General features: G+C 42.5%; 1 protein-coding gene across 1 annotated transcript; it reads right to left on the bottom strand.

Moving 5' to 3' along the window:
- Positions 1-7,278: 7,278 nt before the first annotated feature.
- On the bottom strand, positions 7,279-11,718 carry LOC129843766 (iroquois-class homeodomain protein irx-1-like). Its single transcript, XM_055912365.1, has 4 exons — positions 11,227-11,718; positions 8,819-9,806; positions 8,385-8,460; positions 7,279-7,598 (listed from the first exon to the last, which is right to left on the bottom strand). Exons 1-4 carry the CDS (start codon positions 11,470-11,472, stop codon positions 7,541-7,543), a joined length of 1,368 nt encoding a protein of 455 aa, XP_055768340.1. The 5' UTR covers positions 11,473-11,718; the 3' UTR covers positions 7,279-7,540.
- Between the last annotated feature and the right edge of the window lie 12,918 nt (positions 11,719-24,636).

A 24,636-nucleotide genomic window follows, 5' to 3' on the forward strand; every position in this document is an offset into this window, starting at 1 on the left:
TCTATCTCTGCTGATCAAAACACAGGGAACGTTTCCTCCTATTCTGCTCTATCTCTGCTGATCAAAACACAGGGAACGTTTCCTCCTATTCTGCTCTATCTCTGCTGATCAAAACACAGGGAACATTTCCACCTATTCTGCTCTATCCCTGCTGATCAAAACACAGGGAACGTTCCTCCTATTCTGCTCTATCTCTGCTGATCAAAACACAGGGAACGTTTCCTCCTATTCTGCTCTATCTCTGCTGATCAAAACACAGGGAACGTTTCCTCCTATTCTGCTCTATCTCTGCTGATCAAAACACAGGGAACGTTCCTCCTATTCTGCTCTATCTCTGCTGATCAAAACACAGGGAACGTTCCTCCTATTCTGCTCTATCTCTGCTGATCAAAACACAGGGAACGTTCCTCCTATTCTGCTCTATCCCTGCTGATCAAAACACAGGGAACGTTCCTCCTATTCTGCTCTATCTCTGCTGATCAAAACACAGGGAACGTTCCTCCTATTCTGCTCTATCTCTGCTGATCAAAACACAGGGAACGTTCCTCCTTTTCTGCTCTATCCCTGCTGATCAAAACACAGGGAACGTTCCTCCTATTCTACTCTATCCCTGCTGATCAAAACACAGGGAACGTTCCTCCTATTCTGCTCTATCACTGCTGATCAAAACACAGGGAACGTTTCCTCCTATTCTGCTCTATCTCTGCTGATCAAAACACAGGGAACGTTTCCTCCTATTCTGCTCCATCTCTGCTGATCAAAACACAGGGAACGTTTCCTCCTATTCTGCTCTATCTCTGCTGATCAAAACACAGGGAACGTTTCCTCCTATTCTGCTCTATCCCTGCTGATCAAAACACAGGGAACGTTCCTCCTATTCTGCTCTATCTCTGCTGATCAAAACACAGGGAACGTTTCCTCCTATTCTGCTCTATCTCTGCTGATCAAAACACAGGGAACGTTTCCTCCTATTCTGCTCTATCTCTGCTGATCAAAACACAGGGAACGTTCCTCCTATTCTGCTCTATCTCTGCTGATCAAAACACAGGGAACGTTTCTCCTATTCTGCTCTATCTCTGCTGATCAAAACACAGGGAACGTTCCTCCTATTCTGCTCTATCTCTGCTGATCAAAACACAGGGAACGTGCCTCCTTTTCTGCTCTATCCCTGCTGATCAAAACACAGGGAATGTTCCTCCTATTCTGCTCTATCCCTGCTGATCAAAACACAGGGAACGTTCCTCCTATTCTGCTCTATCTCTGCTGATCAAAACACAGGGAACGTTCCTCCTTTTCTGCTCTATCCCTGCTGATCAAAACACAGGGAACGTTCCTCCTATTCTGCTCTATCCCTGCTGATCAAAACACAGGGAACGTTCCTCCTATTCTGCTCTATCTCTGCTGATCAAAACACAGGGAACTTTTCCTCCTATTCTGCTCTATCTCTGCTGATCAAAACACAGGGAACGTTTCCTCCTATTCTGCTCTATCTCTGCTGTTTAAAACACAGGGAACGTTTCCTCCTATTCTGCTCTATCTCTGCTGATCAAAACACAGGGAACGTTTCCTCCTATTCTGCTCTATCCCTGCTGATCAAAACACAGGAAACGTTCCTCCTATTCTGCTCTATCTCTGCTGATCAAAACACAGGGAACGTTTCCTCCTATTCTGCTCTATCTCTGCTGATCAAAACACAGGGAACGTTTCCTCCTATTCTGCTCTATCTCTGCTGATCAAAACACAGGGAACGTTCCTCCTATTCTGCTCTATCTCTGCTGATCAAAACACAGGGAACGTTCCTCCTATTCTGCTCTATCTCTGATCTGATCTCAGACACACGGGGAACGTTTCCTCCTATTCTGCTCTATCTCTGCTGATCAAAACACAGGGAACGTTTCCTCCTATTCTGCTCTATCTCTGCTGATCAAAACACAGGGAACGTTCCTCCTATTCTGCTCTATCTCTGCTGATCAAAACACAGGGAACGTTCCTCCTATTCTGCTCTATCTCTGCTGATCAAAACACAGGGAACGTTTCCTCCTATTCTGCTCTATCCCTGCTGATCAAAACACAGGGAACGTTTCCTCCTATTCTGCTCTATCTCTGCTGATCAAAACACAGGGAACGTTTCCTCCTATTCTGCTCTATCTCTGCTGATCAAAACACAGGGAACGTTTCCTCCTATTCTGCTCTATCTCTGCTGATCAAAACACAGAATGGAGCTTTTTATTATCCAGAAAGTGTCTATCTCCACGTTCTCCTCTGGCCTGTTCTGGCCTGGTCAGCAGGGCTGGAGAGCGAATCAGCAGCAGCTGCCAAGTCGGTGTTGCTACTTGTGAGAGAGCCATGTGAGTCTCAGGCCCCAACCTATTCTCAGCCCCCTCCCCCCTCCACAAGATCCATGCAGCCCCCTCCCCCCTCCACAAGATCCATGCAGCCCCCTCCAACCCAGCTATCCAGCCCCCTCCCCCCTCCACAAGAACCATGCAGCCCCCTCCAACCCAGCTATCCAGCCCCCTCCCCCCTCCACAAGAACCACGCAGCCCCCACCAACCCAGCTATCCAGCCCCCTCCCCCCTCCACAAGAACCATGCAGCCCCCTCCCCCCTCCACAAGAACCATGCAGCCCCCTCCAACCCAGCTATCCAGCCCCCTCCCCCCTCCACAAGAACCATGCAGCCCCCTCCAACCCAGCTATCCAGTCCTCACCAACCCAGTCTTTTCCCGTGGCGTGTTTGATACCGACCCGTCCCTCTTGGATAGAAAGGCCTGTGACCGTGCCATCCGTCCCATTCAACCCATTGTGTTCCTGAAAGCAGGAGCAGCAGAGTAGTCCGCTGAACACGGTGCCGGGACATTGTTGTCGTGTTGCTAGTGACTGACTTGTCGCTCCCAGCTGGGCCAAACTACAGGAGGTATTCAGCCGGCTCTCTCTCTCTCTCACTACGGAGATGATTGGATTAAGGCATCTTCAGAAAGACAACAGACATCTCTGGATGAAAGAGGCAGAGACAACGGTGCTGTGAAGCAGAGGTCTGGGTGAATAGGCTGCTCCTGCCAAAAAGACAAGACAGTGATAAACTTTCCCTCCACGACGTCAACTCTCTGCTCACACACACACACACACACACACACACACACACACACACACACGAGAGGCGCAATCCAACAGCAAAGTCAATGGATCGCTACATTGTGTCAGATTTCAGGCAGCAAAGGGACACTGTAGGTGTTCAGCAACAAAAGACAGAGTATGGTGTGGGACCACGGCCCGAGACTAAATGGAAAATATGGGGCCCGTCGTTGTCCGGGTTAGGGGTAGAGTTAGGGTTAGGCCGGGGTAAATAAGAATGTGTTCTGAACTGACTTGCCTAGTTAAATAATAACATGAGGGTTAGGGTTAGAGTTATGGTTAGGGTTAGGGTTAGGGGTAGGGTTAGGGTTAGGGTTAGGGTTAGGGGTAGGGTTAGGGGTAGGCCGGGTTAGGGGTAGGGGTAGGCCGGGTTAGGGTTAGGCTGGGTTAGGGTTAGGGGTAGGCCGGGGTTAACAACATATTGTGTTAGAATATTGTACACTTTCTGGTTTCCCATATGTCCAATGTTCTTCCTCAAAATAGCAGCAGTTTAGTGCCAATTTGCATTGGCATCTAATGTTAATGTATTCATTATTAAAATGTACGTAACTTTTATTTTGTTAATAGGAATGATTTAAAGTCAAATTCATTTTAAATCTTTTAAAACCATGTCATGTTTTTTTTAAAGATTTCTGTGTTTTATCACATGAGCAACCATTCAATCAATGATATATTAAACTATATTTAACTTTAATTAATTGGAAAAGGTAATTGCCCATACTGCTCATTATTATATTATAATACTTGCTGTCATTAAACTAATAATAATTGTTGTTACTTTATTACACCATGGGCTGTTGTTTTGGTGTTGTTGTTTACACTTGTTGGCCATTAAATAACAGGCGGTAAATATTAGATAACTTGCCTTAGCATTAACAACGAACCACCTCTATAGTATATCTCTACGCGGTGTTAAATGTATTTGTTTGGAGTGTTAATGGAGTCTCTCTCCGCTGTGGCCCGGGGCGCTGGGAGGACCAGCTCACAGTGACAGCCTAATTATAGGCTCCTAGCCGCTTTATTACTCATTAAACAATCAACTGTACATCCACCGCTAAATGATTTGTGTTGTTGTATATATTAGGGAAACGTAATATAATGGCAGGCTGCAGCTAGCGGCGCTGCAAACCTCAAGGTGCTTCGCTACAAACCCAGGAACCAGACACCGGCGGGGTTATTTCATATCAACTACAGAAACCCAGGAACCAGACACCGGCGAGGTTATTTCATATCAACTACAGAAACCCAGGAACCAGACACCGGCGGGGTTATTTCATATCAACTACAGAAACCCAGGAACCAGACACCGGCGAGGTTATTTCATATCAACTACAGAAACCCAGGAACCAGACACCGGCTGGGTTATTTCATTTCAACTACAGAAACCCAGGAACCAGACACCGGCTGGGTTATTTAATTTCAACTACAGAAACCCAGGAACCAGACACCGGCTGGGTTATTTCATTTCAACTACAAAAGGCTCGTGAGAAGACGTGGCGTGCCAATGTCGAGTAAAATATGACATTCCGCGCACCTGCCGTGACTTCCTGGAAGGCCTGTCTTTTGTCCATCTGAATATATCAGCGCATTTAAAACACTGAGGCATGTCGTTTATTCAGCCATTATCTGTTTAATTATATTATATAGTATTTTATATTTCTGCGTTTCGTGTTACGCCGTGACTCGGTTGATTTTCCGTTTTTCCCTTAATAGTAATTTACAAGGGCGACTGAAACTTCATAGCGCGTGATCTTCCAGAAGTCATCATCATCCCCAAATGCCGACACGAATGAACGTACGGATGGAGATCCGCGAGATGGCTGAGCTCTGTGTATGGCTAAACCAAGTTGTTGATAATATAAATAATTGTCTTTTTGACAGAAGGCACAACAAACACATCTGACCCTGTCCTGCCTTCGCCACCCTGTGACCTGGTTAATTTTCTAACAGGCTTTTAACGGCGTAACTGTTTAGCGAACTGCCATCAAAATGTCACAAATTTATGCGCATAAATGTTCCTCTCCTTGAGAGAAGTCAACGTTTACTGAAAAATAAAGCCACTTTGACCCCGGAATGAACACGGTGGAGACTGCTGGAGTGCGCACTGAGGTGGCCTAGATCTTAATTTGATTAATTCAATTCTGTTAGACCTCCTTTACTCGGCCTCGCTCTCTGGAGAAAAATACTCAAATAACTTTTCATTGCGAAATAATCTCTCAACTTTACTAATATAGGACAACACCAATCTTTAGACTTTGTAAAATGATTAGAAAGCAAGTATTTTAAAAAGCCTTTGTTAATTAACACTGCATTTAAATGATTTGACCCTCACAAGAAACGGGGCAGGGGGAAACTGTTACGGTTTATGGTGTATATAGAACATATGGTTCCAATCTTCTAAGAGTAATTCTATTCTAAACTTTATCTGACCACACACACAGTGTTTGTGTTCTATCTGACTGTGAGTTGGTTTATTTTATTTGACCTTTATTTAACTAGGAAAGTCAGTTCAGAACAAATTCTTATTTACAATGACGGCCTACCCCGGGCAAACCCGGACGACGCTGGGGGAAATTGTGCGCCACACTTTGGGACTCCCAATCACGGCCGGTTGTGATACAGCCTGGAATCGAACCAATGTGTCTGTAGTGTATGCCACAAGCCCTGAGATGCAGTTTAAACCGCTGCGCCACTCGGGAGCGAATAACATTTTGATATTATTATTATATTATTATATTAACGTATCATCTTATGACTCTTATTCTAGGCTCACTGGTTTCTTATTCGAAGATGTAAAAAGTTCCAAGATGTCAAGTGTTTCTAGAGTTTAAAAAAAAACTATTTTGACGAGGTCTATATTATTTATCTGTAAATGTACGGAAGCCTATAGAGGTCGCTGTGATACAACGATAGACAGGCACCGAGCCAGACTACACGTTCAGCCTGCCATACTTCCAAACAGCGAGTACAAAATATATTCGTCTATTGCAAATACTACAATAAAAATATTCAATGTAACAATGTTCAATAGGGATGTTAACATGGCGTTATACCCACTAAAATATTTAACATGAAATGTAATTGTTATAAAACCAGTTTATGCAGGATATTATTTGTTTAAATTTGTTTAATAATAGTTGTTTTCATTTGAATGAAACCTGTTAATATTATCGTCTTTATTCATGTAGGTCTAAGATATCTTTCTCATGCTGTACTGAAGTCTGCTCGGTGTGGATCCACGTCACCACCGTTCATTCCAATAACCAAAACAATGTCACACTTCAAATGACAATCACCATAATCCTTGCGATTGTTCCTCGTCGTGAAGCTATTATTAAACGGATTCAATAGAATGAGTTTACTCCAGTCACAATAGCCATCCCTAAAACTTTTCCGATCACATGTAGCTGGCCGGACCCCAACACAGTTAGTAACCCCGCTAACATCGTCACCTGACCGCTAACCTCTCACTATCAATAATATATTACCGAATCGACTTCTCTTTCTGACAGATTAGATTTGAACCATTTGATTTTGTTTGGGCAGGGCGTTCCCACATTATTACTTAATGATGCTCCCAGCTGCTTCTGTCCATTTCCCGGCACCAGTAGCCATCTGGCCGGTTATTAGCACCTCAATGCGTCGACGCTCCCTCCCCATTTAACTGGAGAAAGTGGAATAACATTAGATGAGAGGGTCGGTATTATCCGCTGCTTTACCCGCTCGGCCCTCTCTCTCTAACAGGGGACGAGGTGCAAGGCGGGATCCTCTCAGCTGCTAATGATTACATTGGAATCAAACGTCTTTGCGTTAGTTATGATACGCCGTTTACCCTGATTGATGTGTGTAGTAATAATAATAACAATAATAATAATAATAATAACAATAACAATAATAAAAATAATAATAACAATAATAACAATAATAATAACAATAATAATAATAGTAATAATAATCCTCTAGGTTGAACCAAATTAAATTCTGGTATTGTTTAATAATATTGTGCAACAGAGAGCGTCTCCTGGCAGAGCTGTTTGATCCAGAAAATACAAAAAGACAAAAGATGTATATTCTTTGATTTCTCGATAATTTCATTTTAGTTTATTAGACAAAATATACGATCTGAACAAATGTCGTCATATTTACACATGTAAATCACTGTATGTACACAAACAGAAGACCCCGACAGAAGAAAGACAAAAGGAAAAGCCTACCAAACGTCCCAGGGCAAAGAGCAGGGAATAACAGGCGCCATTATTTACAACAATAGACGAGATCCTGCCACAGGAGTTTATATCAAATTAGCCATTTGCTCTGAATGCTACGGTGAATGAAGTTATTTCTCATTGTCCTTTTCTGAGTGCGTAAAGTCTTTCTTTTTTCTCTCCCCAGGGCAGAATGTGTTGATCAAGCCGAGGAGAGGGCAGTTAGAACCAGCTGCGAGGCTTCTTGCTGAGTCCTGGGGCTGAAAGAACACAGAGGAAGAGGAAGATAACAATGAACAGAGAGAAACCCTTTTTTCTATACAAATAGAAGATGATTTTCAAGTAGCCACTGGGTCAACATACAGAACATGTCATCTAGGATGCTATATCTCTTCAAGTGTTCCTCTCGACGCATTTCACCTATATCAGGAACTTGTATTTAAAGCATATCATTTATGACACGAATGCTTCCACGTGTGTATAATACATGCCAAACCACACACACAAACAGGCCGTTATATGATGATAGTACTGCCAGCAGCGGCCTGGTGCTAATAGTGGGAAGAAAGAGGCTCTGTGTAAATGTTAGCACTCCAGACGGGGAGAAGTCTTCTACTAGAACGCTCCCCAGGGCCGGGCTGCTCCCCGGGGTCTTTAGGGAAGCCGAGCCCCAGACAGGTCCCGTTTTACTGGGGACTTGATAAGTAGTCAGCCTCCAGAGGGAGGGAATTAGGGGAGAAGGGGGGGCTGGAGCCGAAACCCCGTGTCACCCGGAGAAGAACAACTATTTTTTTTAGAAGCCAGACCAATCTCTCACATCTGTCTACCAAGAAACCAGTCCCTATACCCACTAAGAGCCACAACACACCGCAGAATGACACCATTTTGGACGAAACCATTTTATATTACAATATTAGAATTTCAGTCTTACTGACTTATGACACCATTTTGGACGAAACCATTTAATATTACAATATTAGAATATCAGTCTTACTGCTATACTTTAGCCCAGCGGCATTTAACCAACCAACCAAACAGCGTCTTACCCATCATGAAGGGGTCTGAATGAGGACTTCAGAAGTTGCGTTGGAGGAGAGGCACTTCTTACACCGTTTTCACGGTCTGAAATAAAAGGATTCAACTCATTACAAAATAACCTAAATATATATTTTAATTAAATACTTGAGTGATAACATAATGCTTGTATGTCATTATTATTATGATAATTATTATAACAAATACTAGTGTGTGTGTGTGTGTGTGTGTGTGTGTGTGTGTGTGTGTGTGTGTGTGTGTGTGTGTGTGTGTGTGTGTGTGTGTGTGTGTGAGTAGAAACTTTAGTCGTTTAAAAAAAGCCCTTTCTGACAAAATACAATTGATAGCTTATGCATTTTGTATTAACTGTAATTGCTATGATTTTTGCTTACCAAATATAATAGTAAATAAAGCATTGCGCAATGCGATTCTGACTGGTGCATACCTATGTGCTTGGGGCTGAGTGGTGGCGAGGCTCCAGGCGACACCAACACCGAGGCCTGCTGCTGCTGCAGCTGGGTCTGTAAGTGGAGGTTATGATGATGGTGCTGATTAACACCTAGAAACGACCGGACATTCAGCAGAGAGTTCTGCCCCAGAAAAGCTCCGTTGGTCCAGTTATGGAACTTGCCTATCTGACAGGTGTATAGTCCGTGAGAGGGGATGAAGGCTGGGTGTTGCATCTGAGGCGGGGTGTGACCGGTAGGGCCGGACGGAGAGGTGGACTTGACAGAACTATCAGGACTGGTAGCCGTCTCAGCTAACGACCAGATTTTAGGCTTATTGTTCACTGGGAGCTGAAAAGTTCCCTGTCTGTCCGAGGACACAACTCCGGTGTTGCTGTCAGAAAGGTCATTCCCGGAAGAAATGGAGTTCTTACATTTGTCGAAGGCCTCGTGCTGCAGGGCGAAGGCCCGCCGTTTCTCCAGCCTCTCCAGTTCTCGGTGTCGCTCTCTGCCCTCCGGTTTATCATCGTCATCCTCATTGCTCTGATCTCCATCGTTGTCGTCAATCTTGTCTATATCGATGCTCTCTAGATCGATCTCCTCCTCGTCGTCGTTCTTCTCCGCGTCTCCCTCATTGTCCGAGCCGAATATGTTTCCATCCTCGTCCTCTTTACTCCTGGCTCCCCACGTCACCTTGTTCTCTTTCTTCAGCCTCCTCCTGGCGTTGGCGAACCAGGTGGAAACCTGCGTCAGGGTCATCTTAGTAATGATGGCCAACATGATCTTCTCTCCCTTGGTGGGGTAGGGGTTCTTCCTGTGCTCATTGAGCCAGGCCTTCAGCGTGCTGGTACTCTCCCGGGTGGCGTTCTTGGGCCTGGCCGGGTCCCCGTACTGGAACTGGCCGTATGGGTAGAAAGCTGGCGAGGTGTGGGCCGCGAAGCTGCCAGGATGGACGCCAGGACTGTCCTTCAGCTCGTACTGGGAGCTCTGGGAGGATCAACAACGCCACAGGATTGGTTAATATGTTGCTTAGAAACACGTGAATTTTAATAAATGCCTAATACCACGCATACATTTCGACATGAATAGCATTTAAAAATGGGCCTACTCGCTTGGATATCCCTGTAACTATTTTATGCCACTCTTGTATGTTAATTACAGTTTGGGATAACTGTGGACAATGTCCTTCAATAACGTCCAAAAGTTCAGAAAACTATAATACTCATCACCTATGTATTATATTTAAGCCTATATATTTAAGAGTATAGATATACACACACATATATTCATTATATGTTTTCGCGTTTTAATTACTGAGGTGAGTAGAACTACTTTTAATGCGTTAATGCGTTTGACCGAAATAGTGTCAGTCGCCACTGCGGCCTAGTCGGTTTCTATTGTTATTTAAAGAAATACTATTTCTGTATCAAATGCAGATGGAAGTAAGTATTGGAATTCTTAAAAGACGTGTATTTTGTAGGACAGTATAAAATGTCAATGTCATCGTGGATGTAAATAATTGATTTGCTGCAAAAGGATCGACTGTGACGTCTGTCAGAGAAGGCCTATTCGCGCTGCATTCTGGTAACCCGCTGCTGTCGTGATGAACTGCACTATTATGTAAAGGATCTGTAAATTGTTATTTTTCCATGTCAGGCTATAAACTTTAAAAACCAAATATTTCATAAATACGTACGTCTTATCCTCAAATAATTTCCCTCAAAATGAATAGAAAAAAGTAGAACTATGTTGCGAGACAAAATTATAATATAATGTCGAGGTCATTGTGGGTCTGGAATATGTTTTGGCGTACTGGTGTAGTTTATACAGCTACTATTTTATCCTAACAGTTAAATGATTTGTGTGCGTGCCAAATTCATGCAAAGGCCTTTGTTGTTTCGATTCACCAAAACGAATAGCTGTCTTTAGTGATATTTCAGAAGCCGACGACCAATGCTATAATAATTAAAGTCAACTAAACGATATAATTTGTGTCATAAGCACCATTATCTACACTGAACGCTCTTTTATACTAAATAACTTCTCCCTCAAACGAAATGTCACACCGTTTTTTTGGCTCATCCATATGGAACAACATTTCTTTGAATGGAGCTGGAACAAACTCCCACTTCAAACGACTAATACACTTCCAGAGTAGGTTACGAATAATGAATATTACTCCAATATTTAAGACGTGTAGATAAAAGTCATAGATTCGTTGTTATTTCTTATCAATAAACTTTCGGAGTGGGCGAGTATACGCAACTTGCAAAGCAACCGCAGATTGAATAGTTCTCAGCCGTCTTTTCACGGTGCCTTTTCCAGGCAAAATAAGTGAAACACTTGACGTAAAGCAACCATACAGACCACTACAATACAACAGCAGAAGTATAAAAATAGCCCTTACCATTTGAGAGAAAAGAGCCAAGTCCGCGCTGCTGTAAGGCAGGAACGCGCTGTAGTTGTGTGCAGTGTAGGGGTTTGCGTACATGCCCAACACCGAGGTGACTGCAGCGGCAGCAGCCGACTGGTTTCCCGCTATGTCAGAGCTCCCTCCCCGGGACGACGGAGTCAGGACCCCCGGCCGATCCCCGCCGTACACCGCTTGGGAGGCACTTAAGTACTGAGGGTAGCCCAACTGGGGGAAAGACATCCTCTGCGCCGAGTCGTATGCCAAAACACGTCGGAACACGAGACCGAAGCGTAAAGAAGTCAAAGAGAAAGTGACCAGGAAGCACAGCAGCAATAGATCACAATGGTTCTTCTGCTATTCTTTAAATCTCAGCTGCTCTCTTTCGCTGCAAGACCGTTGGATGTGATCACATCAACAATTGAGCTCCAACTGATGTGCCTGCCCCCAGGTCTCAGCCTGATCTCTCAGATACAATTTGAAGTTTATGCTTTGATTGGCATCCCACTTGAGCTGCAAGCTCCTCCTCACCGGCGCATGTGGCTAGAGCATTGGCTGGGCCGCTGTCCCAGTGTTGGGAGTATTGTATGTTAAATGTTTAGCATTACAGTCCATTCACTGAAGCTTTGATTGTTGTATGACAACCTGTCTACACGATGTTACAGCTGTCCAACATAGTGGGGATAAAGCACAAGGAGCAGGACTTCCTGAATACGTGCAACTGTCATTAACACAGAACAGTACAGCGGGGAAATGGTGGACTTGTTCTATAGGACTTATCAGGACATTTACTCTCTCATTTAGACATTTTACAAAGTATGTCTATAGGATTTTTGGGAGTATGCAAATTATATTGAGTTTATTTTAATTTTCTATTTTGTATTTATAATATTTTATTATTCTGTCCAATCTTCGAATTGATGAACGTGGCAAAATGAAATGAGACATGGAGCGGGGATGCTGTTGATCAACTAGAACAAAACCTAAAATCATAAGTTGATTGAAATAACAGGTACAATTCCTTAAGGCGTTATGATAGTGTGTCATGTTATGATAGTATTATTATATAGCTCTGGGATGGATGAAGAACAGAAACTGAGTTAGGCTGTAGCGAAGTGTATTGACACGTAGTGTCATCTTAACGCAAGCTTGTCAATTGTGTCACTAATTGAAACTCAGCTCTGCTGGTGCTTATTGAAAATGCTTAACCTTCATTCTGTTTTAAGCCACCCCACCCCCTTCACTTTCTGCGTGTGTGTGTGCTTGTCTGTGTGTGTGTGATGGGGGATTAGTGTTTTTCTATCAGACCAACTTAAAGCAGATATATAGTTGTTTGTAACAGATAGGTAGTTGTCTGTAACAGATATATAGTTGTTTGTAACAGATATATAGTTGTTTGTTACAGATATATAGTTGTTTGTAACAGATAGGTAGTTGTTTGTTACAGATATATAGTTGTTTGTAACAGATATATAGTTGTTTGTAACAGATATATAGTTGTCTGTAACAGATATATAGTTGTTTGTAACAGATAGGTAGTTGTTTGTTACAGATATATAGTTGTTTGTAACAGATATATAGTTGTTTGTAACAGATATATAGTTGTTTGTAACAGATAGGTAGTTGTTTGTAACAGATAGGTAGTTGTTTGTAACAGATATATAGTTGTCTGTAACAGATAGATAGTTGTTTGTAACAGATAGGTAGTTGTTTGTAACAGATATATAGTTGTTTGTAACAGATATATAGTTGTTTGTAACAGATAGGTAGTTGTTTGTAACATATAGGTAGTTGTCTGTAACAGATATATAGTTGTTTGTAACAGATAGGTAGTTGTTTGTAACAGATAGGTAGTTGTCAGATATATAGTTGTTTGTAACAGATATATAGTTGTTTGTAACAGATATATAGTTGTTTGTAACAGATAGGTAGTTGTTTGTAACAGATATATAGTTGTTTGTAACAGATAGGTAGTTGTTTGTAACAGATAGGTAGTTGTCAGATATATAGCTGTTTGTAACAGATATATAGTTGTTTGTAACAGATAGGTAGTTGTTTGTAACAGATATATAGTTGTTTGTAACAGATAGGTAGTTGCTTGTAACAGATATATAGTTGTTTGTAACAGATATATAGTTGTTTGTAACAGATAGGTAGTTGCTTGTAACAGATAGGTAGTTGTCAGATATATAGTTGTTTGTAACAGATATATAGTTGTTTGTAACAGATAGGTAGTTGCTTGTAACAGATAGGTAGTTGTCAGATATATAGTTGTTTGTAACAGATATATAGTTGTTTGTAACAGATAGGTAGTTGTCTGTAACAGATAGGTAGTTGCTTGTAACAGATAGGTAGTTGTTTGTAACAGATAGGTAGTTGCTTGTAACAGATATATAGTTGTTTGTAACAGATATATAGTTGTTTGTAACAGATAGGTAGTTGTTTGTAACAGATAGGTAGTTGCTTGTAACAGATATATAGTTGTTTGTAACAGATATATAGTTGTTTGTAACAGATAGGTAGTTGCTTGTAACAGATAGGTAGTTGTTTGTAACAGATAGGTAGTTGTTTGTAACAGATATATAGTTGTTTGTAACAGATATATAGTTGTTTGTAACAGATATATAGTTGTTTGTAACAAGATGCAGCCCACTTACTCATTATTCAGTTGGAACCCAAAAACCACAAGACAACCCGAAACAAACTGTATCACTACTAACAGTTGACGTTGGGCATTTTAAATGGCATAAGTTTCACTAGGCTAATAAGACAATGCATTCATATACATGTTAGAATATGTTCAAATTCTGTAAACAAAGTTTTAACAAAGTTTTTAATGCACTTGGACACCCCTTTAGAGGAAACCATCAAGTCAAACGGCACTTTGAGTCCCTGTCAGTAGCTATGTTTCCATTAACTTGTCCAGTGTATTTGTGTTCGATATATCTAAAAAGTTCGCATAGAAAATAGATGCGACAATTTCCTGATGCGTTTCCATGTCACTATTTTCTGTCGATAAAAAAAACGTCTGGCCATAATGACGTCACACCTAAAAAAAAAAAAAAAAATTCAGAACCCTACAGTTTTGAATATACATGTTGTGGCTGAAGTGTTTACATGACCCGTTTAGGCAAATTGCGCACTGCTAAATTGTCGACAGCCTGTAATGCCTTCTCACCAATCTGTTTAACATCGCAGAACGCGAAAGCCAGCATTATCAGAAGAATGCAGTAATGTACTAATATTTGCCATATATTCTAATAATTCTCATGTGCCAATGTATCGCCACCGTCCGCGCCATGGTGAAACTTACACTCCTGAAGATGTTATATCATTGGAAGGTGAAACTTGCCAGCCAACCAGAAAAGCAAGACGACGCTGTTCAGGCATTCTTCAAAGTCAGCTCAATAATTTCCCTGCAAAATAAACATTATTTTTTATAATTGAATAAAAAATATTTTGCAAGCAGTAGACATTTAGAATTAAATGCGTAAAATGAGCTTTATAGTTGTGCGTGACATCACGCGCCCCGCGTATCTTAAAAAAGATTCCGCAATCATAATTTATTCGACAGACAGCGTTTCCGTCATCAATAGTCACAAAAAGGGAAAGTTCTTCAAAATAAAAATCCACCCTGTTTATCGGATGCAAATGTTTTGTCGGTCTTTAGAAAATGTATCCTATATCTGCAGTTACCATTACACACGTCACAATATTTGTTGTTGTTGGGACATTGCGTTTGTCGCATAAACCTAGGTCAATGTAAACCTACTGATCAATAGGGTCTATAATAGAACTAAAGATAAAGCCGAATTCTCACTCATATCACAAACATCTCATTTTTTTGTGTACACAGATAAATCCCTTTTTTTGTAGCTACAAAACTAGGCCTAAATAAGCGTTGGAACAAGTAGCTTTGGCTGTTTAAATCAAATCACTCAAATACAAAACAATACTTTCAATCTCGGACTCCAATAAATATGTGTTGGCCTGCTGATATCGCTAGACGGGCCGTTGTCGTTCCACCTGCAGAGGATGACCCTTCTGTCGCCCGACCACTTCCAGAACACCACGTGGACTCACCTATGTGGGGTCGCTGTTACTCGGGGTTGAAACCAAGCAGCTCGTCTTCGTGGTGCTTGAAAGACTTGTGTAGATTGAATACTTGGGGACTGAGCCGGAGTCAGCGATATGATCTGCTCCAGATGGCTCAGAGTGGATATTGCTGCGCGATGATCAGTCTGGGATATCTGAGGGCACTGATGGTAATCAGCGGAACACATCAGAAATAGGACGGACGGTGATTGTGATAACCTGCTGGAAATGTGCTGCCGAGAGATGGAGCAGATTGCACGCGGGAAATATCTCCTGATGGAGATGACAGAGACGTTGAAAAAAGACATTTTAAAATGAAATATATAGTGGGTGAGAATCACTCAAAATAATAAAGAACAATTACAATACAAATAGTAAATACAGTAGCAGCAATAAGAAGGTGATAATAATAATAATAATAATAAAATACTAATTTATTTTTTAATTTTTATTAGGCAATACATTTAACCATTGAACATGATCTAAAACGTTATCTTCACCTTATGCGTTTCAGAGGTATGTTTTAAATTGAGATATTGTCCCTAACCTGTAAAATGTTGTATGAGAATGTCTATAATCTATCTGCATGTAGCATTACTATGGAAAGTGTATTTAACCTGCTGGAAATGGGACTCCTGGCAAACAATGGCACGTGGTCAGGGCAATAAAGCGTGTTCTCCGTTAACTGATTTATTAGCCTTGTTAAAGTCTCATTACCACTTCGCCCCGCGCGCTCACACCGGGAGAATAGTAGGTTAACACGTTGAGGCGGAAACTGTTTGCCCTTAATGCTAAAAGCAGCAGCTTCTCTTCCACAGTAATAATAATGTATTCACTCTGGATACAGTTCCCGAGAAACAGATGGACTTTTACCACACACGCATGTCGCATGGTGTCACTCATCGATAATCCCAACTTTATGTGCCACACACGCGCACCGGCGCACGCACACGCACACACACACACACACACACACACACACACACACACACACACACACACACACACACACACACACACACACACACACACACACACACACACACACACTACTCCTATATTCTGGGTTAATTCTGTTCATTTAGATTCAGAGTATTCTTCATGGAGTCGCCAACGTTAACTGTTATTAACAAGTTCGTTCACACTAACATTAATATTTATTTAAATAAATAAAAACGACATATTTTACTATTTTCTACTTTTATTTTGCTCCTCTCTAATCACCTGATCACTAAATCTGGTCCCATTTATTTTTAATCGATTTGATTAATTGAATTGAACCTTTCAGAATAACTTTAAACATGTATTTTATACTTGATAAATCAAGACATCCTTAATAACCACCGCAACACACCGTCGTAATGCAGACAGGTAGAGCGGTGAGCTCCGCGAAGCGCCGCTGTCAGGGGAACCAGTACGCTAACATTGATGGCTTTCAGCCAGACTGACATCTCGAACAATCCAACAGGATGACCATGAAAGAGAAGAGTGGGAGTCTCCTCTCTTTAGATTATAGCTCTATGGTCTCCGCTCCTAATGCTATTAAAGTCCCCAGGACACCTCACACAGTCTCTCAGTGGATGGAGTCCTCACAGCTTCAGCCCGACACTGCACAGTGCTCTCTAGTCAGTTATAGCGACAGGTTCATTCCATGTACCCGAGTTACCCTCATTACTCACTGATTTGGCATGATCAATATTACGATCAATATTACTATGAGGGAGATGGTCTAGTTCTTCATTCATGCTACAGCTCAGTTCAAGACAACAGACAGGTAAACACCTGGGTTTCATTTTCCAGGTAAAATCCTCAGACGACTAGAAGCATAAATCCTCCAGTCTCATTGTAAACTATATGGCCAGAATCCGTGATCAGAGATACAGCTTCAATCCCTCTCTGGTGACATTTAGTTCTATGGATTCTGTTTGACTTGATCATCTTCAACTTTATTATACCACTACTTTTGATGAGGTGATCTGAAAGATATTAAATTAAATATACTCATTCTGTTGATGAGGTGATCTGAAAGATACTAAATTAAATACATTCATTCTGTTGATGAGGTGATCTGAAAGATACTAAATGAAATATACTCATTCTGTTGATGAGGTGAACTAAAAGATACTAAATAAAATATACTCATTCTGTTGATGAGGTGAACTAAAAGGTACTAAATGAAATATACTAATTCTTTTGATGAGGTGAACTAAAAGGTACTCAATGAAATATACTCATTCTGTTGATGAGGTGATCTGAAAGATACTAAAGGAAATATACTAATTCTTTTGATGAGGTGAACTAAAAGGTACTCAATGAAATATACTCATTCTGTTGATGAGGTGATCTGAAAGATACTAAAGGAAATATACTCATTCTGTTGATGAGGTGATCTGAAAGATACTAAATGAAATATACTCATTCTGTTGATGAGGTGAACTTAAAGATACTAAATGAAATATAGTAATTTGTGGTGTTGCATAACATCTATCCACCTATAATTTCAGGATCCTTAGTTATTGGTTATGTTGATACTGCTGCAGAATATAGAACCTGTGTATATTTTGGTCTTTTTCAGAGTCCTACAGTTTAACATCCGTGGAATGTACCTTTTTAAATTATGCAGATGTTTATATATATATATTTTTTAATGTAACCTTTATTTAACTTACAAGTCAGTTAAGAACAAATTCTTATTTTACACTGACGGCCTACACCGGCCAAACCCGAACGACACTGGGCCAATTGAGCGCCACTCTATGGGACTCCCAATCACAGCCTGTTGTGATACAGCCCGGATTCGAACCAGGGTGTCTGTAGTGATGCCTCAAGCACTGAGATGTAGTGTCTTAGACGGCTGCGCCACTCGGGATCCCTCAGATTAAGAAACGATTTGTTAAAATATAACCCCAGAGATGGAGTTTATATTCCTGTGTCTCTGCATCGTCACAGCCCACGGTTCTCTCTCACATGACCTCTGACCTGTTCCTATACTGTATCTTCCTAACCCCAGAGATGGAGTTTATATTCCTGTCTCTGCATCGTCACAGCCCACAGTTCTCTCTCACATGACCTCTGTCCTGTTCCTATACTGTATCTCCTAACCCCAGAGATGGAGTTTATATTCCTGTGTCTCTGCATCGTCACAGCCCACGGTTCTCTCTCACATGACCTCTGTCCTGTTCCTATACTGTATCTTCCTAACCACAACACAACCGCTGACTGGAAATGTGTGCCTAGTATTGAATATGAGACATCTGATAGGAACCACACCTAGCTCTGCGGGGCAGGCGTTTCCATGGTAATAAACCAGGTCGTTTCTAGATGTCAAAAGGGCAAAAAGTTCTGTACTTGAAGGCTAAACTCATGGAACAATTTCTTTGTTGTAAGAGCACTTGAAAACAAAGGCATTTTACGGCCACTAGAGTTGTAATCTGGATTGACATCTGGGTTAACTGCCCTGAAATAAATCCTGCCCTCTGCTTTCACTTTGTTACTATTTCAATGTTGTACAATAAGAAAACATTTGTAAGTTAGGAATTTTGTGAAGCTACATTCCATCCAACTTCTGTGCATTTTGCCTACATTACCCATGGTCCACAGAAACATTTTCATCTGAATTGAAGGAAGGCTAGCAAAAAAAAATGCATTCTGGGTTATGTAGGACTTTTCCAACAGGGACATGATTCTGGATTGTTCTGAAGTCTTTGCTTTGTAGACATTTGTGATTATCAAAAAAATCTACTTTGGTCCAAAATGTATGTCTGTTTTGATGCAGCACAGATTAATACGTTACACATTGTAAAGTGTCCTTCTGATACAAAGTTGGACTCTTGTTGTTCGAATCTACAACCCATCTAAATGGACAGAAAACAAGATGAGTTACTGTTTTAATTGATGATTATCTCATTGGACGTCAGGGGCTGGTTACTGGAGGTACTCTGGTCTGTCAGGGGCTGGTTACTGGAGGTCCTCTGGTCTGTCAGGGGCTGGCTACTGGAGGTCCTCTGGTCTGTCAGGGGCTGGTTACTGGAGGTACTCTGGTCTGTCAGGGGCTGGTTACTGGAGGTACTCTGGTCTGTCAGGGGCTGGTTACAGGAGGTACTCTGGTCTGTCAGGGGCTGGTTACTGGAGGTACTCTGGTCTGTCAGGGGCTGGCTACTGGAGGTACTCTGGCCTGTCAGGGGCTGGTTACTGGAGGTCCACTGGTCTGTCAGGGGCTGGTTACTGGAGGTACTCTGGTCTGTCAGGGGCTGGTTACTGGAGGTCCTCTGGTCTGTCAGGGGCTGGTTACTGGAGGTACTCTGGTCTGTCAGGGGCTGGTTACTGGAGGTACTCTGGTCTGTCAGGGGCTGGTTACTGGAGGTACTCTGGTCTGTCAGGGGCTGGTTACTGGAGGTACTCTGGTCTGTCAGGGGCTGGTTACTGGAGGTACTCTGGTCTGTCAGGGGCTGGTTACTGGAGGTACTCTCGTCTGTCAGGGGCTGGTTACTGGAGGTACTCTGGTCTGTCAGGGGCTGGTTACTGGAGGTACTCTGGTCTGTCAGGGGCTGGTTACTGGAGGTACTCTGGTCTGTCAGGGGCTGGCTACTGGAGGTCCTCTGGTCTGTCAGGGGCTGGTTACTGGAGGTACTCTCGTCTGTCAGGGGCTGGTTACTGGAGGTACTCTGGTCTGTCAGGGGCTGGTTACTGGAGGTACTCTGGTCTGTCAGGGGCTGGTTACTGGAGGTACTCTGGTCTGTCAGGGGCTGGCTACTGGAGGTACTCTGGTCTGTCAGGGGCTGGCTACTGGAGGTACTCTGGTCTGTCAGGGGCTGGCTACTGGAGGTACTCTGGTCTGTCAGGGGCTGGTTACTGGAGGTACTCTGGTCTGTCAGGGGCTGGCTACTGGAGGTACTCTGGTCTGTCAGGGGCTGGGATCAGACCTGTAATGTGTAGTACTGGGATCAGACCTGTAATGTGTAGTACTGGGATCAGACCTGTAATGTGTAGTAATGGGATCAGACCTGTAATGTGTAGTACTAGGATCAGATCTGTAATGTGTAGTACTGGGATCAGACCTGTAATGTGTAGTACTGGGATCAGACCTGTAATGTGTAGTACTGGGATCAGACCTGTAATGTGTTGTACTGGGATCAGACCTGTAATGTGTAGTACTGGGATCAGACCTGTAATGTGTAGTACTGGGATCAGACCTGTAATGTGTAGTAATGTGTAGTACTGGGATCAGACCTGTAATGTGTAGTACTGGGATCAGACCTGTAATGTGTAGTACTGGGATCAGACCTGTAATGTGTAGTACTGGGATCAGACCTGTAATGTGTAGTACTGGGATCAGACCTGTAATGTGTAGTACTGGGATCAGACCTGTAATGTGTAGTACTGGGATCAGACCTGTACTGGGATCAGACCTGTAATGTGTAGTACTGGGACCAGACCTGTACTGGGATCAGACCTGTAATGTGTAGTACTGGGATCAGACCTGTAATATGTTGTACTGGGATCAGACCTGTAATGTGTAGTACTGGGATCAGACCTGTACTGGGATCAGACCTGTAATGTGTATTACTGGGATCAGACCTGTAATGTGTAGTACTGGGAACAGACCTGTAATGTGTAGTACTGGGATCAGACCTGTAATGTATAGTACTGGGATCAGACCTGTAATGTGTAGTACTGGGATCAGACCTGTAATGTGTAGTACTGGGATCAGACCTGTAATGTGTATTACTGGGATCAGACCTGTAATGTGTAGTACTGGGATCAGACCTGTAATGTGTAGTACTGTGTATTACTGGGATCAGACCTGTAATGTGTAGTACTGGGATCAGACCTGTAATGTGTAGTACTGGGATCAGACCTGTAATGTGTAGTACTGGGATCAGACCTGTAATGTGTAGTACTGGGATCAGACCTGTAATGTGTAGTACTGGGATCAGACCTGTAATGTGTAGTACTGGGATCAGACCTGTAATGTGTAGTACTGGGATCAGACCTGTAATGTGTAGTACTGGGATCAGACCTGTAATGTGTAGTACTGGGATCAGACCTGTAATGTGTAGTACTGGGATTAGACCTGTAATGTGTAGTACTGGGATCAGACCTGTAATGTGTAGTACTGGGATCAGACCTGTAATGTGTATTACTGGGATCAGACCTGTAATGTGAATTACTGGGATCAGACCTGTAATGTGTATTACTGGGATCAGACCTGTAATGTGTAGTACTGGGATCAGACCTGTAATGTGTAGTACTGGGATCAGACCTGTAATGTGTAGTACTGGGATCAGACCTGTAATGTGTAGTACTGGGATCAGACCTGTAATGTGTATTACTGGGATCAGACCTGTAATGTGTATTACTGGGATCAGACCTGTAATGTGTAGTACTGGGATCAGACCTGTAATGTGTAGTACTGGGATCAGACCTCTACTGGGATCAGACCTGTAATGTGTAGTACTGGGATCAGACCTGTAATGTGTAGTACTGGGATCAGACCTGTAATGTGTAGTACTGGGATCAGACCTGTAATGTGTAGTAATGTGTAGTACTGGGATCAGACCTGTAATGTGTAGTACTGGGATCAGACCTGTAATGTGTAGTACTGGGATCAGACCTGTAATTGGATCAGACCTGTAATGGGATCAGACCTGTAATGGGATCAGACCTGTACTGGGATCAGACCTGTAATGTGTAGTACTGGGATCAGACCTGTAATGTGTAGTACTGGGATCAGACCTGTAATGTGTAGTACTGGGATCAGACCTGTAATGTGTTGTACTGGGATCAGACCTGTAATGTGTAGTACTGGGATCAGACCTGTACTGGGATCAGACCTGTAATGTGTTGTACTGGGATCAGACCTGTAATGTGTAGTACTGGGATCAGACCTGTAATGTGTAGTACTAGGATCAGACCTGTAATGTGTAGTACTGGGATCAGACCTGTAATGTGTAGTACTATGATCAGACCTGTAATGTGTAGTACTGGGATCAGACATCTACTGGGATCAGACCTGTAATGTGTAGTACTGGGATCAGACCTGTAATGTGTAGTACTGGGATCAGACCTGTAATGTGTAGTACTGGGATCAGACCTGTAATGTGTAGTAATGTGTAGTACTGGGATCAGACCTGTAATGTGTAGTACTGGGATCAGACCTGTAATGTGTAGTACTGGGATCAGACCTGTAATGTGTAGTACTGGGATCAGACCTGTAATGTGTAGTACTGGGATCAGACCTGTAATGTGTAGTACTGGGATCAGACCTGTAATGTGTTGTACTGGGATCAGACCTGTAATGTGTATTACTGGGATCAGACCTGTAATGTGTAGTACTGGGATCAGACCTGTAATGTGTATTACTGGGATCAGACCTGTAATGTGTAGTACTGGGATCAGACCTGTAATGTGTAGTACTGGGATCAGACCTGTAATGTGTAGTACTGGGATCAGACCTGTAATGTGTAGTACTGGGATCAGACCTGTAATGTGTAGTACTGGGATCAGACCTGTAATGTGTAGTACTGGGATCAGACCTGTAATGTGTAGTACTGGGATCAGACCTGTAATGTGTAGTACTGGGATCAGACCTGTAATGTGTAGTACTGGGATCAGACCTGTAATGTGTAGTACTGGGATCAGACCTGTAATGTGTAGTACTGGGATCAGACCTGTACTGGGATCAGACCTGTAATGTGTAGTACTGGGATCAGACCTGTAATGTGTAGTACTGGGATCAGACCTGTAATGTGTAGTACTGGGATCAGACCTGTAATGTGTAGTACTGGGATCAGACCTGTAATGTGTAGTACTGGGATCAGACCTGTAATGTGTAGTACTGGGATCCGACCTGTAATGTGTAGTACTGGGATATAGTGTTTGTGTGGACGTTTCCATGACGTTCAGTATGTGTGGAACTGTTCAGACGTTACCATGACGTTCAGTATGTGTGGAACTGTTCAGACGTTTCCATGACGTACAGTATGTTTCGAACTGTTCAGACGTTTCCATGACGTTCAGTATGTGTCGAACTGTTCAGACGTTTCCATGACGTTCAGTATGTGTCGAACTGTTCAGACGTTACCATGACGTTCAGTATGTATGGAACTGTTCAGACGTTTCCATGACGTTCAGTATGTGTCGTACTGTTCAGACGTTACCATGACGTTCAGTATGTGTCGAACTTTTCAGACGTTTCCATGACGTTCAGTATGTGTCGAACTGTTCAGACGTTTCCATGACGTTCAGTATGTGTCGTACTGTTCAGACGTTTCCATGACGTACAGTATGTGTCGTACTGTTCAGACGTTTCCATGACGTACAGTATGTGTCGTACTGTTCAGACGTTTCCATGACGTTCAGTATGTGTCGAACTGTTCAGACGTTACCATGACGTTCAGTATGTGTCGAACTGTTCAGACGTTACCATGACGTTCAGTATGTGTCATACTGTTCAGACGTTACCATGACGTTCAGTATGTGTGAGACTGTTCAGACGTTTCCATGACGTACAGTATGTGTCGAACTGTTCAGACATTACCATGACGTTCAGTATGTGTGAGACTGTTCAGACGTTTCCATGACGTTCAGTATGTGTCGTACTGTTCAGACGTTACCATGACGTTCAGTATGTTTCGAACTGTTCAGTCGTTTGCATGACGTTCAGTATGTGTCGAACTGTTCAGACGTTACCATGACGTTCAGTATGTGTCGAACTGTTCAGACGTTACCATGACGTTCAGTATGTGTCGAACGGTTCAGACGTTACCATGACGTTCAGTATGTGTCGAACTGTTCAGACGTTACCATGACGTTCAGTATGTGTTCAACTGTTCAGACGTTTCCATGACGTTCAGTATGTGTCGAACTGTTCAGACGTTACCATGACGCTCAGTATGTGTCGAACTGTTCAGACGTTACCATGACGTTCAGTATGTGTTCATAAAGGACAGCATACTAAGACAACACCAATATGTTCTTTCTTGTTCAACCTTCATTTTGATTCCCGAACGAGACAGATGCAAAACGTCATTCTGAACAGTGGATTGGAATCTGCCTATAAGGAAGTATCCAGTTTCAGACGTTTATTCACCCCCAGAGAGCAGAAAACGGAGTGTGGAAAATCTGCTTTCCAGATTATATCATTCACACTTTCATTTATCAACACAGTTAATTGAATTTTTAAAGGAAGAGCTTTCTCACAGAAAGATTTGAGTACACAGAAATATGTATTTGAAATGTCACGCTTTGATAGTGGTGTCGGGATAAACATATAGATACAATCAGAAAGAGACACCAAGACAAATGGCCTTT

This window comes from Salvelinus fontinalis, unplaced genomic scaffold (assembly GCF_029448725.1).
Source record: "Salvelinus fontinalis isolate EN_2023a unplaced genomic scaffold, ASM2944872v1 scaffold_0161, whole genome shotgun sequence".
Classification (NCBI taxonomy): Eukaryota; Metazoa; Chordata; class Actinopteri; order Salmoniformes; family Salmonidae; genus Salvelinus; species Salvelinus fontinalis.